A 16,534-nucleotide genomic window follows, 5' to 3' on the forward strand; every position below is an offset into this window, starting at 1 on the left:
ATGTGCAAAAGCACAGGCTGAAGAGAAAATGGCCCAATCAGTGGGTAAAGGGGGGAAAACTTTTTTTAGGTATATAAGTGAAAGGAGAAAAACAAAAAGTGGAATAATAAGACTAAAGACAGATAGTGGAAGTTTTCTTGAGGGGGACAATGTAATAGCAGATAATATTAATAATTATTTCTGCTCAGTATTCACTGCTGAAAGAGAGGGGAAGGGGCCACAATTAAGTTGCAAGTATAGTCAGAAAACTGAGGGAGAAACAAGTACATTTACAGAGGAGAAAGTCCTCACAGAACTCTCAAAACTGAAAGTGGATAAATCAATGGGGCCAGATAGGATACATCCAAGGATACTAAAAGAGCTCAAAGGGGAGCTAGTAAAACCAATAACAGAATTATTCAACCAGTCACTAGCTACTGGAGTAATCCCAGAGGACTGGAAAACAGCGAATGTAGTCCCACTGCACAAAAGTGGAAGCAAAGAAGAGGTAAGCAACTATCGACCAGTGAGCCTTACATCAGTAGTAGGGAAATTGATGGAAACACTCTTAAAAGAAAGAGTTGTAGAATATCTCAAAACCAGCAATTTACAGGATCCAAAACAGCATGGGTTTACTGGGGGAAGATCATGTCAAACAAATCTTATTGACTTTTTTGACTGGGTGACTAAAGTAATAGATTAAGGTGGGGCTGTAGATGTAGCTTATCTAGACTTTAGTAAGGCTTTTGACACTGTCCCACATCGCAGACTGTTAAATAAACTTGAAAGCTTGGGATTGGATTCTAAGATAGTTGAATGGATAAGAGCATGGTTGCAGGACAGAAAACAGAGAGTTGTAGTAAACGGAGTACAGTCAAAGGAGGGAAAGGTTACAAGTGGAGTACCCCAGGGATCTGTACTTGGACCAGTGCTTTTTAATATCTTTATTGGTGATATTGCAAATGGAATTGAGGGTAAAATGTGCCTTTTTGCAGATGACACAAAGGTATGCAACAGGGTAGACACACCAGGAGGGGTAAAACAAATGATTGATGATCTAGGTAGATTAGAGGAATGGTCAAGAGCATGGCAACTACAGTTTAATGCCAAAATCATGCACTTGGGTTGCAAAAATCCAAAGACTAAATATAGTATAAATGGCACTATAATGGAAACTACTGAGGAAGAGAGGGATCTAGGTGTCACTATTTCAGGGGACTTAAAGGCAGGTAGGCAATGTAACAAAGCAATGAAGAAGGCAAGTCAGATGCTTGGTTGCATAGGGAGAGGTATCAGCAGTAGAAAGAAAGAAGTAATAATGCCACTGTATAGGTCATTGGTACGACCTCACCTAGAGTATTGTGTTCAGTTCTGGGGGCCATATCTCCAGAAGGATATAAATACATTAGAGACTGTACAAAGAAGGGCAACTAAAATGGTGCATGGCCTACATCACAAAACGTACCAGGAAAGACTAAAAGATCTTAATATGTATACTTTAGAGCAGAGAAGGGAAAGGGGGGACATGATAGAAACTTTCAAATATATCAAGGGCTTTAACAAGGTACAGGTGGGAGACATTCTTCACAGGAAGAGGAGCAGCAGAACACGAGGACATGCACTGAAACTAGAGGGAGGAAGATTCAGGGGAAATGTGAGGAAGAATTACTTCACAGAAAGAGTAGTAGATAAGTGGAATAGCCTCCCATCAGAGGTGGTAGACGCAAATACAGTAGTACAATTTAAACATGCTTGGGATAGTCATATTGATATCCTTACAAAAAAATAAGGATCAAATATGGTTTGAGGTAACATGTTTAAAAAAGGGGCAGACTAGATGGGCCAAGTGGTTCTTATCTGCCGTCAAATTCTATGTTTCTATGTAACTGATATTGTGCCCGGACCCTGCGCGGCAGCAGTCCATTTTAAAAAAAAAGGATTTTTTTTTTAGCGGGTACAGTGGGATTGCTTTCGAGGCCTCCCCTAAGCCGCTGGGCCCCATAACATCTGCACCCACCAGTCCATCTATCTATCCCTGTCCCATCCGTCCACCTATGCCCCCTCCTGTTGGTCCCCCTATGCCACCATACGGTACGCTGTCTGTCAATTCTGCCAAAATCTGTCTGTGCCCCTCTTGTCTGTCCGTCTATGCCCCCCTCCCTTCTGTCCAACGATTCCCCCTCCCGTCCATCTGTCTGTTTATGCCACCTCCCGCAATCCGTCTGTCCATCTATGCACCCATATGGTACTTTGTGCATCCATCTGCCCTCTTCAGTCTGTCCATCCATGTAAAGCTGCATACGGTGCTCTATCCGTCCGTTTCTTTGTCTATGCCACCTCTGCCGGTTTTTGCCCCCAAATGTCTGTTTATCTGTCTGTAAATGCCACCAACGCCCGTCTATGCCCCCATATGGTGCTCTGTCCGCCCATGCCCCGGTGCATCCGTCCATGCTCCCCTGTCCATCTATGCCTCCACACTCATCCTGTTCTGTAGTCAAGGAGTCTCTCTGCTGATCTCTTCCCCCAACTTCTATTTCTCTCCCTTAAGTCTCTCTTTCTCTGACTTTGGTGGTTATTCTGGTTCACTCTCAAAGGCACGATCACTCTCTAATGGACAAAGCCATGTGCACTGCAGGTGGGGCTGATGTAACATGTGCAGAGAATTAGATTTGGGTGGGGTTTGCATTTCAAACATATCTATATTGCAGTGTAAAAATAAAGCAGCCAGTATTTACACTGCACAGAAACAATAAAACACCCAAATCTAATTCCCTCTACACATGTTACATCTGCCCCACCTGCATGGTTTTCTCCATGAGAGAGGAATTGTGCCTTTGCGAGTGAACCAGAATAACCCCCATTGTCTCTTGCTTTCTCTCATTCCCTCTTTTCTCCATGAAAACCCTCTCTCTGGGGGAAATTTACTAAGATGTGTACTCTACACATGTGAAGTAAATTTCCCCCTCTGTCTGTCTGTCTGTCTCTCTCCCTCCCTCCCTCCCTCCCCCTCTCTCTCTCTCCCCCCCTCTCTCTCTCCCCCCTCCCTCCCTCCCTCCCTCCCTCTCTCCCTCCCTCACTCCTCTCACCTTTTCTCTCTCTCCCCCCCGACACCTTCTTTCTCTACCCCCCTCTCTTTCTCCTCCCCATAAGGGGCATTGTAGTGACAAAGGCTGCAAGACAGAAGGTGGGGGGCACTTTCAAGATTTTGCTATGGGGCCCACAACGCTCTAGTTTCGCCCCTGCTTAGAATTATGGGGCTTATACAAAGTTGAATACATGTCAGTTTGCGGAGCTGAATCACTTTTCCCCTGTGCTGGTACCAAACCTAAAACTGCAAAATTGTTCCCTGATTGTAACTGGGATCTGTACCACATTTGTAAAGTTCAGAGAGGGGCGAGTAGATGGAATTACGGGCTATTTTGCACCAAGGCTGGAACACACGTATGCCCTGATGTTTACTGGTACCAATCCAAATGGACCAATTATGGCCAACTTGCATTCAATAAATATCTAGCACTGGTAATAGAAATGACTCAGAATTTTTGTTGGACAGCAGATCGAAACATCTACTTGACAATCGGAAACTTAATTTACTGCAGGCTGAATAGAATTGTTGTTCCCGTATCTCTGGCGCCCATCACTACATTGGCGTTTCCCCAAAGCCAGGCCAGAATGAAAATAAGTTTACGGCCATAGATGTAAGGATTTAGTTATAAGCATGACTCGTTAGTGCTCTGGATTTATTATGTGTCAGCAGTGTCATGGTACTGACTGATTTTCTAGAATTAAAATTGTGGGTCTTAATTAGCTTTCAAAAGCATTTCTCTTCAGTTCTGCTCGTTTGTGGTGTGCTCTTTGTTGGTGTTGGCTGCGTGACTGTATTGGTGCATGGAGGCACGCACGCCGTGTACACATGTACTGTGTCTTGTTGCACTTTACATGACACAAGCTAAATTTCGGGCTGTGGTCTTTCATGAGCCCCGTTCCGTGATCTTCTCGGTGGAAGATGAAAGGGACCATAGACATTCCGTGGCGAGATGTCGCAGGAGATGACTCTGTAAGGATTCGTAGGCTTTCCTAATCTGTGGTCCTGAAATTGCAACCCACAGACCTCAGAGAAGGGTCCCCAGAGGGAAGGGGTGGATTGTTATATGCTGGGCCAGAAGTTCTGGAAGTCATTTATGTGCTAGCATCCAATGACGGGGGTTGTATCATGTGATAATGACTGGGATTCCATTCCGAGGATCTGGTGAGGTTACTGTCTGTCTCCTCACAGTGCAGTGACCTCTCTGGTCCTAGATGGTAGGAGCCATGTTCTATTCCAATTAGAAGGACACCGGGTGTGATCCCACATACTGTAGTTATTCTATGGGGGATTGTGTTAGGCATCTGTGGTGCTGCTGTACATTTCCAGCATTGTGATAAGCTGCTGTCATTTGGGATATACAGTATCCCATTGCACACATGGGGTAAATTCAATTACAATCGAAACTGCTGTCTTGTCGGAAAGACGTCAGTTTTCAACTGATGGAAGGGGTTCCGACCTAATCAGTTGTGGGGGGTTTTCTTGACAAGTCAGAGAAACCAGGTGGAATGCCAGAGTAGCTGTGAATCCACCTTCTTTTGACGGAAATGCAGCCAAATTTGACAGGTTTTGCCCCTGTTTCCGGCAGTCTCAATCCAATTTGAAAAGATGTCTGATTGAGGCAGGGAGGACGGCGCCGGGTGCAGCAGCAGCAGCAGCTCACCTGGCGCCGTCCTCCAGCCAGCGACCCGCACCCTCCCGGCATCCTGACACTGGGCCGGTTGAGAGCAGCTCACTCAGCGCCGTCCTTGGCCCTGGATATAATAATCATGGACCAAACCTCTGTTTATGAACATTTCATTACATCTGTGTTACTGTACGTCTATATTGGCAGGAGCATTGTCTTATTTTATTTTTATCCTACTTTCATCAGTCACATTTTTGTTATTCTACACCAGAGATAGGCAACTTGTGACATGGCGGCAGTAGCTGTGGAACTACAAGTCTCATCATGCCGTCCTATTTGCCTAAGGCAGCTTTCCATGAACATCCCCGGTGCGATAGGACCAAGTTACTTATTTCTGTATCAGTTGGATGTTATTCTTTGGTAGTCTGAAGCCCCGTATGCACGGAGCGACCCGTCTTCCATACTGAGCGGGGATTTCCCTCTTGTTTATAGGCAAAGCCCCGCGATCTAGCAGGAAAGCCAGCGCAAGCATCACTGCGGGGCATAAACACGGAGAGAGATCAGTGCTCCATTTCTAAGCGATCTAGTCCTAGCGCTTATAAGGCCTACACACGGGACGACTGTGCTGCGCGATCTGAGCAATCTGTTGGGGCCAGTGTTCTCCTGTGAGACGCGATTACCGGCGCTTACTAGATTTATCCAGCATGCTGGATATTAATCGCTGGGCGGGGACGCACATTGCTATCGCTATGGCCCCTACACACGAAGCGATGTATGGTCATATTCTAAGCGACCTAGTCTGATCACTTAGAAAATGGGCTGAAATCGCCCCGTTTGTATGTCCCTTAACCCTTTCAGGTCCAACGTCTAGTCAGGCTCAACAGCCCTAGCGCTAGCAGCAGATCCAGTGCTGAGCCACTTTAAAATAAGAACATAAACATCGTTCAACGTTCAGTGTAGACCATTTTTGCATAAAAAAAATAAATAAAATTACAATTAATTGAAACATTTAAACCAGACTGTTTGAATTGCAAATAAACAATTTGGACTGCAAAGGGTTAATAATTATTTATCCTAGGGAGGAAAAGCAGTTATACAGGGTTGCCTACTTTGTGGCTGCCCTCTCCGGGATAGGGCATCCAGTTCAGTCAGGCATGGGGGCGGGGCCACTGACAGGACGGAGTAGGGGCTGGGAGGCTGGTGAAGGCTGAATGTGGGGGGTGACCAACGCAATCGGGTCCTCATGGCCACGCCCCCACCATGCAATGCCGGTATTTCAGACATTGTGCAGGGAGGCTGCCCAGATTCTGGGAGGCTTGCGTACCTTTCTGGGGGTTTACCCAATTTCCGAGACCCTCCCAGCCTTTCTGCGATAATGTTTTATTTTCCGTAAGAAAGAAAATATCCCCCATTTATAATGTCATATAAATCAAGTCAATTTTGTGGATGGATCTTGTGATTGTTAGATGAGTACCTACGGAACAGTCCACAACTACTCTACTAACTCCGGTGGTATCGGGATCATAAATTATGACCTATCTGCTTGTGAGGTGGTGATCTTATTTTACATGTATGCAGGATTAGGAAAGGGAATAGCCCGTGTCCCATTTCCTATTCACTACTATAAAACATGGCGGGCACCTAGTGCTTGAATTAGCCGTTGTACTTTATTGTAACAATGATGCTGTTCCCCCCCCCCCCCCCCCCTTTCCCAAGACTGTACAATAATAATAATAAAAAAAACTTGATTCAGCTGGGAAATAAATGCAAATTGCCTCATTATACTTTTCGGACTATAGGGGGTTCATTTGCCAACACAATATGAGCAGTGTGTACCTTTACGCCAATCCCGCTGCCAGTTGTATACACAGCTGCTCGCCCCCTTCCGATTTTTTGGGAAATGCAGATGCTTCAGGCAACAGCTTGTATTGCTGCACGCCATCACAGGAATGTGCACGTCGGCAGAAGGGAATACACCACTTTGGACGACTCCGATATTTAATAGTAACGCTTTTGCTATTTTTCACTTAACATTCTGCTTCCTGGAACCTCGTTAATGTTTTTATTATGTCATCACAGAAAGGGGACACACTGGCTGCGGGAGCACAGGCATCACACGTGTACAGTCTTATGTAGTTGGTTTTATGCGCACATATAAACAGGTCTCCGGTGCAAGTGGTACGCCAATGAAACCGATGATCAACAGCTCCCTCTGTGTCCCTGCAAAAATTGCTTTCCCAAACCATTTTAAATCACGCCACCCTAGATATCAGAATTTTTTTCATGGTGCCCCTTTCTGTTATGACATCTTTAAGCACACAAAGGAGTAATTGGTCTGTCGCGTAGCCTCTAATGGTCAGCGGCGGTACTTCACCTCATATATATATATATATATATATACAGTATAGTGACAAGGAATCTTATACACTGGATAAGATGAAGTCTTGGTCTTTATTATGTAGCAGGTACACAGCATAGGCAAGCGTGGTTACAGCATTGCGGCATACAGATGTCACAGCATAGTACAAAGTCCTTAGTATGTTCCAGAGGTCCCTCCCGTATCCAACACCCCCGGCCTATCACCTCCTGCCCTAGAAACACTTATATCATGAAAGCACAGGTGCTGCTAATCAGCCTAACCCTGATCACATCAGTTTTCCTGCTGCTGCTGCTCTAAATCCTGGACCAGATCCTCCTTATTACCTTCATGTGGAAGTATTCTGTCCCTGCCACAGTACAGGTGATGCCTGCTATCTAGTCTGCGGCACATAATGGTGCAGTAGCTCAGATATTGTATATAGCTCTGTACACCTAACAGGCTGCAAACCAAACAAAGCAATTTCAGAGTGAATCCGGGGGGAGATTTTGCTGGCAATCCAACAGCACAGCAGGCCTCACCCGCAACTCAATCTGTCCCCTTTAAATGTGCCCTGGTCATCTGTACGTTTTACTTTACAATGTTCTACTCCTAACACTAGAGGGACTTGATGTGTGAAAGCTTACATTACACTTTGGCTGGATGCACCATACGCCTCATTGTTCCGACCTCGATGTGAAGCCAGGACAAAGCAAAACAGTCTACTTAATATTCATTTATCTGCCCCATGGGTCAGTTTGGGCCCGGAGCTCCCATTAACACAATGCATTGTTTTTAATATTAAGCAATACGTAAAAAAGGTATAAAACCTTAACCGACAACCCTGAGCTTTGTTCAGCGATGAGTGACAGAGGAGACAAGACCGTGAGAAATATCCCCTTTCCAGCCATCTTTCTGAAGCCCCCACATATATACGCTCCAAAGCAAATAGAGGCCGTAGATTCCCCATTGAGGTCTGAAGCCATGATGCACGAGGAGAGCTATTTCGTGTTATTGGAGATAGCAGACCTGGCTGTGCCCGTGACAGATTTTTGAATGTCACCTTCTTCCACAAAAGCCTTTTAAATCTCCGTTTCTCCAAAATATCTGAGGGAAAATGAGAAGACTAGAAAAAAAAAGCAATATCATTAAAATCGCTCAATACGACTGCGTCCCATGGTAAAGTTAATATTCTCTCATTCACTCCAAAGAAATTAAGTGTTTCAGTCCCTAGCTCAACATGATCATATTTCATGAGGTCTATTGGTTTTTAAACAAGAGGCTTTAAAGGCAGGAGTAGAAAATATATATATGTCATGTATTGGCTGGGTGCAGTTACTATTCCGTAACTTAACGGATGGTTTACAAAATGATGAAAAATTTAATTTTCCCGACATGGACGTTTCTAGCAGTCCGTTAGGGAATAGATCATTAATCAGCCCGGAGTTACTGCAAGTGCTCACGGAGCAGTAGATGGAGGTAAACCGGCTAATTGGACGACCGGGGTTGTAGATGCTTCAAGAAAACAGAGCTGTAAACCCAGGTGGGGTTGTTCTGAAGTAGAGTTTATGCCAGCACAATCACACATTTTATTTTAAATGTTTTCTACTGGATTATCATTAGTCCCCCTTATCTAATGTGTCTCTGTTGCAGGCGCCATTGCTGGCATCGTAGACCAGCCCATGCAGAACTTTCAGAGAACATTGGAGGCCCAAGCTTCCGCTGGGAACAAGGCCAAAGGCGTTATCTCCGGTGTGGGGAAAGGGATTGTCGGGGTCTTCACCAAGCCTATCGGAGGAGCGGCAGAGCTGGTGTCACAGACGGGCTACGGTAAGCATCTGGTCATTACAATGGACAAACTGCGGTTATGTTCATTAGTACACGGACACCAAGGTATTGTTTGGGATCTATATCTGACTGGTCCGCTGTACAGAACAAGCATTTTTGCCTTAAGTCTCATTTCTGTCATGTTCGTTAGGGAGAGATTTTCAATGCTTGGAAAGATATAGGGGTCCATTTAATGAGTTTGAAGAGAGATTATGGGCAGTATTCAATGCCTTTTTGCGAGCTGTGACAGCGAGTATTCAACGGACCCCCTGCACCCACCATTTCCACCTAGCTGGGTTTTTACAGAAACAGTGGAACTGTGTAAACAGTGTGTGCGGCCCCAAAACATTGAGGCTTGCGGCTAAATGCAGCGGGCTTCCTGCATTAGCTGCGAACCTTGCCATTTGGTAAAATCCTCACTGTCCTCTGACAGCGAGCATTCCGCCGGAATGTTGAATAGTTTGACGGCCGGGGCAGGGGTTAAACAGCGAAGGTTGCTTGTTTTTGGCGATTCTCGCCGTTTAACCACCTCGCCGGCCACATTGAATATGGCCCAAAGTGAATGGAGATAAAGTTCCAACCAATCAGCTCCTGATTGCCATGTTACAGCCGTTGGTTGAAAAATGGCCGTTAGGAGCCGATTGGCTAGAGCTTTATTTTTTCCACTTTCTCTCTCCATGATTTGCTATATCTCGCCTTTAAAGTGTAAGTTCGTGTGAGCAGGTCCCCTCTCCCTTTAGATAACTCTGTGTTTATAAATACCACCCAAACTGTAACCTAATGAAAACAAATTGGCAGAGTAGTTACATTTAGGGGTCAGTTCAGTTAGATGCATTGTAAGCGGGAACAAATCCCATACATATGGCGGTCTTACATTGCCTAGGGGGCTTCAAGGTAAAATGGCCGATGCATGCAAACGCCATAACCGCGGCACATCTCCAGCACCGCCAATACATAGCTTCTAATTGGCCTCTTTAAAGTTCGTAATTATTAAACTACTAGTTAAAGGTTTGTCTAAATTACGGCTTCTGCAAAGTACTTTCACTTTCTGCTCCTAACTCCAATCTGTCTTCACGGCTCTCTCTCTCTATATCCAACACGTTTGAAACAGAGTCCCTGCAAAAATTGGTTTCACTTTCTGTTAAGGAGTAATTGGGTCTTTTGAGTGGCCTTTCGTGGTCAGTAATGGTACTCCACTCATAGAGGTGAGGAGTAGTTAGCCACATACATATATATATATATATATAAAATCCCTTTTAAGAAAATAGACCAAGTAGCTTTTTCAGTTTGCCTAGTTTCATTCCAAGTGACCACATAAAAAGTAGTGATAACACAATATAATGATGCAATAAAGTCTGATGGTAAGTGATATAATTCCAGCAATAATGGAATTAGGGAGTAGAACATGGCGAATTCTAAGGCCTATTACATTTCAAGCTGCTGCTCTTGAGCGGACCTAATGCACACTGAAATCCATCAGCCAATGTAGCTTTTTTTCCCCTCTTTCTCCCCATTTAAAACTTTACGAAGTGGGATGTATATTTTGCAGTGGAAAAACCAGGCTGCACTCATTCCCATCCCAGCAGAACACAGTCTCCCGCTCTGGTTTTCCTGGAGATTCATGTCCCCCGTAAAAGCGTTTTATAGTATCGCTGAAGGTTTTACAAACCACTAATTCTTGGTCTAATGACCATGCCTCATTTATTAAACCTTTACAAGCCATCAGAATGCGCACATGTTGTATCTTCTTCCCCGCTCCGGTTCTCTCATTGAGATCTGTTTAAACATTCGCCCTGTGCGCGCTGGCACTGGCTGCAACATCCCCAAAAGCACATGTCTCCGGAAACCTCGTAAACCTATATGTATCAGTGTTTAACAGCTGGATTAAGTAACTTCACTATAAATACCGTATCTAGGCAAACAGATTTTTTTTTTTTTTCAGTTTTACCATCCGTGACATGTATAGAGAAGATTTTTATTTTCTAAGGGAGGACGTTAAATTCAGCCTCGGTTCTTTCTTCTGTGGAACTTGTAAACGATGTGTGTGATACCGTTCAGAGATGGACGGCTCTCAAGGGTATTGGGTTTCCACTAATTGCTAATATAAGGTTTGCTTTCAGACATTAATTTTTGGGGGTTTTAGCTAATGCAAGATCACGAGGGTTAAGTGCTCTGCCATTGCATTATAATGTTTAAGGAATTAGCTACAAGCTGCAGACCCGGCTTCCAAAGAAATGACATCATTCTAATGTTCTCTTCATTCATCTACTGCGCTTTGTACAAAGCTGGCCGGCATGTGTGCGACGTATCGCGTGCTACGGCATCGGTGTGGCCCTGTCACTCGCTGGTGGACTGGCCACTGGAGGGGGTGCGGTTGCTTGTTCGAGAGTGTGAAGGTCGACATACATTAGGTCAATCGATAAAGGTGGACACAAGCATTAGGTTGACAATGGGAAGGTAGAGTTTTTCACATTTTTTTTTCAAGAACAGGAGGCATTTCATACCCTACCATCCGCTAGGACATGGAGGGAGAATAGAATGGTGTGCGCGAACACTGACAGGCTGTCCGTATCGACTTACGTCGACATAGACATGGAAAAAAAATCATGTGGGCCCTTCTGGCTGTCGAACTTCCTATTGTTGACCTAATGCTTGTGTCAACCTTCTGACCCTGTCGATGTTTAGTGGTCAACCTAATGTATGTGGACCATCATTCTGTCGACCCTATGACCCATACCCCACTGGAGGGGGAACAATATAGAGGGCAGGTCTAGGATGTTATACGCAGGTCAGTGAATGAGGAGTAGGATCGGTAGGTCGACAGTCATTAGGATGGCCGCATTAGGTCGACATGGTCAAAAGGTTGCCATACAAAAGGTTCGACATGAGTTTTTTGGTTGTCTATGTTTATGAAGGTCATGGATGGACATGGATTTCCCCTCCACATCCACTGGGATGGTAAAGTATGAAGTCCTTTTTTGGGGAGAGAAAAAAAAAACACGAAAAAGCCATATTGACATTTTGACCATGTTGATCTTTTTCATGGGTCAACCTAATGACTGTTGACCCACCGACCGCATTCCATTATTAAGGCGCTCCAGGTCCCCCTTACAATATAGTAGACCATATTTGTTACGGTTCGTTTTTTTGGGGGGGAAACATAGAAAGACAAATATGGAGATCTGGGGAACAGCAAATGAGGGTAGAGATAAGCTGTAAGGGGTATATCCAATGCGGTGGGCGCGCGGTGACAGCGAGCAGGCCTATTATAGTTACTGACACTAAAACAGCATATACTGTACTGGGGAACGTTATCATTGGGAAACACGTCTTGGTATAGGCAGGCAGGAGGGCCCTGCTCACAGTATAGTACAAATCCTTGTATGAACTAAGCCTTGGAGAGAGACAAAGTACTATCCAGTCAGCTTCTAACGGCCGTGTTACAGGCTGCATCTGATAAAGGAGATGGTACTTTATTTCTCTCCGATGCCTAGAACATCTGCCCTCCGATGCCTAGTACATCTGCCCTCCGATGCCTAGTACATCTGCCCTCCGATGCCTAGTGCATCTGCCCTCCGATGCCTTGTTCATCTGCCCTCCGATGCCTAGTTCATCTGCCCTCCGATGCCTAGTGCATCTGCCCTCCGATGCCTAGTGCATCTGCCCTCCGATGCCTAGTTCATCTGCCCTCCGATGCCTAGTGCATCTGCCCTCCGATGCCTAGTGCATCTGCCCTCCGATGCCTAGTGCATCTGCCCTCCGATGCCTAGTGCATCTGCCCTCCGATGCCTAGTGCATCTGCCCTCCGATGCCTAGTGCATCTGCCCTCCGATGCCTAGTGCATCTGCCCTCCGATGCCTAGTGCATCTGCCCTCCGATGCCTAGTGCATCTGCCCTCCGATGCCTAGTGCATCTGCCCTCCGATGCCTAGTGCATCTGCCCTCCGATGCCTAGTGCATCTGCCCTCCGATGCCTAGTGCATCTGCCCTCCGATGCCTAGTGCATCTGCCCTCCGATGCCTAGTGCATCTGCCCTCCGATGCCTAGTGCATCTGCCCTCCGATGCCTAGTGCATCTGCCCTCCGATGCCTAGTGCATCTGCCCTCCGATGCCTAGTGCATCTGCCCTCCGATGCCTAGTGCATCTGCCCTCCGATGCCTAGTGCATCTGCCCTCTGATGCCTAGTTCATCTGCCCTCCGATGCCTAGCACATCTGCCCTCCGATGCCTAGCACATCTGCCCTCCGATGCCTAGCACATCTGCCCTCCGATGCCTAGCACATCTGCCCTCCGATGCCTAGTACATCTGCCCTCCCATATTGTGCACGTTAGTACAGCTTGGCTTAAATGGAAAAATATCTTAGTGAGTCTGTGTGATCCAGGGATAGTAATGGAGTAGAAGGGGTAATTGGGTAGCATGGGGGGGGGGGGGGGAGTTATTGAGTTATTGGGTAGCCTATGAAGGGGAGTGGTGGTAATGAAGAGAGTAGAGGGGTTGTAGTAGCATAGAGAGTGGTAGTTGGGTATAGTACAGTGGTGGTAATTAGGTTATTGTAGAGGGCAAAGGCGTAACTACCATAGGTGCAAGGGGTGCAGCTGCTATGGAGTCCAGAGCTGAAGGGGGCCCATCTTTACTGTACAAGTTATATTTTCTATATACATTTATCGCCAATATTTGGTATTTAGGGGCCCTTACAAACTTTTGCTATGGGGCCTGCGAATGTCTAGTTATGCCCCTGGTAGAGGGGTAGTATTTGGGTAGACCAGGGGTTCTCAAACGCGGTCCTCAAGACCCCACACAGCTTATGTTTTCCAGGTCACCCCGACAGGTGCACAGGTGCATTCATTACTCATTGACACATTTTAAAAGATCCACAGATGGAGCTAATTGTATTACTTGTGAGGAGACCTGCAAAAATGCTCTGAGGACCGAGTTTGAGAACCTGTGGGCTAGACTATAGAGAACAGTGGTGGCAGTAATACAGAAGAGTTGTAATTATGTAGAGAGTGGTAAATTGGGAAGAGTAGATGGGTGGTTACAGAACAGAGGGGAGGTAATTGGACATAGTAAAGGTGTGGCAGCGAGCAGGCCTATTATAGTTACTGACACTAAAACAGCATATACTGTACTGGGGAACGTTATCATTGGGAAACACGTCTTGGTATAGGCAGGCAGGAGGGCCCTGCTCACAGTATAGTACAAATCCTTGTATGAACTAATCCTTGGAGAGAGACAAAGTACTATCCAGTCAGCTTCTAATGGCCATGTTACAGGCTGCATCTGATAAAGGAGATGGTACTTTATTTCTCTCCGATGCCTAGTACATCTGCCCTCCGATGCCTAGTACATCTGCCCTCCGATGCCTAGTACATCTGCCCTCCGATGCCTAGTACATCTGCCCTCCGATGCCTAGTACATCTGCCCTCCGATGCCTAGTACATCTGCCCTCCGATGCCTAGTACATCTGCCCTCCGATGCCTAGTACATCTGCCCTCCGATGCCTAGTACATCTGCCCTCCGATGCCTAGTACATCTGCCCTCCGATGCCTAGTACATCTGCCCTCCGATGCCTAGTACATCTGCCCTCCGATGCCTAGTTCATCTGCCCTCCGATGCCTAGTTCATCTGCCCTCCGATGCCTAGTACATCTGCCCTCCGATGCCTAGTACATCTGCCCTCCGATGCCTAGTACATCTGCCCTCCGATGCCTAGTTCATCTGCCCTCCGATGCCTAGTGCATCTGCCCTCCGATGCCTAGTGCATCTGCCCTCCGATGCCTAGTGCATCTGCCCTCCGATGCCTAGTGCATCTGCCCTCCGATGCCTAGTGCATCTGCCCTCCGATGCCTAGTGCATCTGCCCTCCGATGCCTAGTGCATCTGCCCTCCGATGCCTAGTGCATCTGCCCTCCGATGCCTAGTTCATCTGCCCTCCGATGCCTAGTGCATCTGCCCTCCGATGCCTAGTTCATCTGCCCTCCGATGCCTAGTGCATCTGCCCTCCGATGCCTAGTACATCTGCCCTCCGATGCCTAGTACATCTGCCCTCCGATGCCTAGTTCATCTGCCCTCCGATGCCTAGTACATCTGCCCTCCGATGCCTAGTACATCTGCCCTCCGATGCCTAGTACATCTGCCCTCCCATATTGTGCACGTTAGTACAGCTTGGCTTAAATGGAAAAATATCTTAGTGAGTCTGTGTGATCCAGGGATAGTAATGGAGTAGAAGGGGTAATTGGGTAGCATGGGGGGGGGGGGAGTTATTGAGTTATTGGGTAGCCTATGAAGGGGAGTGGTGGTAATGAAGAGAGTAGAGGGGTTGTAGTAGCATAGAGAGTGGTAGTTGGGTATAGTACAGTGGTGGTAATTAGGTTATTGTAGAGGGCAAAGGCGTAACTACCATAGGTGCAAGGGGTGCAGCTGCTATGGAGTCCAGAGCTGAAGGGGGCCCATCTTTACTGTACAAGTTATATTTTATATATACATTTATCGCCAATATTTGGTATTTAGGGGCCCTTACAAACTTTTGCTATGGGGCCTGCGAATGTCTAGTTATGCCCCTGGTAGAGGGGTAGTATTTGGGTAGACCAGGGGTTCTCAAACGCGGTCCTCAAGACCCCACACAGCTTATGTTTTCCAGGTCACCCCGACAGGTGCACAGGTGCATTCATTACTCATTGACACATTTTAAAAGATCCACAGATGGAGCTAATTGTATTACTTGTGAGGAGACCTGCAAATATGCTCTGAGGACCGAGTTTGAGAACCTGTGGGCTAGACTATAGAGAACAGTGGTGGCAGTAATACAGAAGAGTTGTAATTATGTAGAGAGTGGTAAATTGGGAAGAGTAGATGGGTGGTTACAGAACAGAGGGGAGGTAATTGGACATAGTAACGGTGTGGTAATTGGGTAGACTACAGGGGTGGTAATTGGGGAAAGTAGACGGTAGTTACTGGGTAGAGCAGAGGGGTGGTAACTGGCCAAATGAGATGGTGATAACTGAATAGAGCAGCCCAGGGGTGTTATGAGGATGGAGGGAAGTAGCTGAAATATTTAGAGCATATTTGCTTATGCTTTTGGAATGTTTGGGAGACTCCAATGTCCCTTAGACTTCCAGGAAAGCAGGGAAACAACCCATCCATTTTATTGTAAATCAGATCATTATGGCCCTGCGCCCCATGGCATGACAATTGGGGCAAAGTGCCGCTTGGACCTCCTCTCTGGGTCATGTTGTAGGATACAGATAAGTCCTGTTGTCCAAGAGATGGAATTTCTCAGACTGGATAACGCTGGAAGTGTCATGTAACCGGTAATGGGAGCCAGTGGTGAGTCAGATCTTGGCCCTTATTCTGAGCACTTCCTTTGAACCCGTGCTCGGGCCGAAGCAAATATACCAAACCCCGCCTAGCGAATGGATCGCCGGTGCCGCTGAATTCGACCGGTCGGCATGCGAACGGTTTTATGTGAACATCCATTCGCACGCCTGTGGGAACCTCCCCCATTATTCATCCGAGTGAAGCGATCAGAATAAGGGCCCTTGTGTAGAGTCTGGAACTATTGTATGTTGAGGCAGCTTGGGTTATGTCTTTATATGTCGGCATCTAATTACAGAGCATGTTAGATGGTACATCAGACCAGCCACTGTATTCAGTGTCGGTGATA

The 16,534-nt window shown here is 46.4% G+C and overlaps 1 protein-coding gene across 4 annotated transcripts in view; it reads left to right on the forward strand.

Moving 5' to 3' along the window:
- The window catches only part of VPS13B (vacuolar protein sorting 13 homolog B), a 790,826-nt gene that overhangs the window by 767,091 nt on the left and 7,201 nt on the right, over window positions 1–16,534 (forward strand). For all 4 annotated transcript variants that reach the window (XM_083186988.1, XM_083186990.1, XM_083186987.1 and 1 more), the window contains exon 59: window positions 8,701–8,877. In XM_083186988.1, coding sequence (XP_083043114.1) covers window positions 8,701–8,877 — 177 coding nt within the window. The remainder of the gene's footprint in view (window positions 1–8,700; window positions 8,878–16,534) is intronic.

Source organism: Crinia signifera, chromosome 5, assembly GCF_055691185.1.
Source record: "Crinia signifera chromosome 5, ASM5569118v1, whole genome shotgun sequence".
Classification (NCBI taxonomy): Eukaryota; Metazoa; Chordata; class Amphibia; order Anura; family Myobatrachidae; genus Crinia; species Crinia signifera.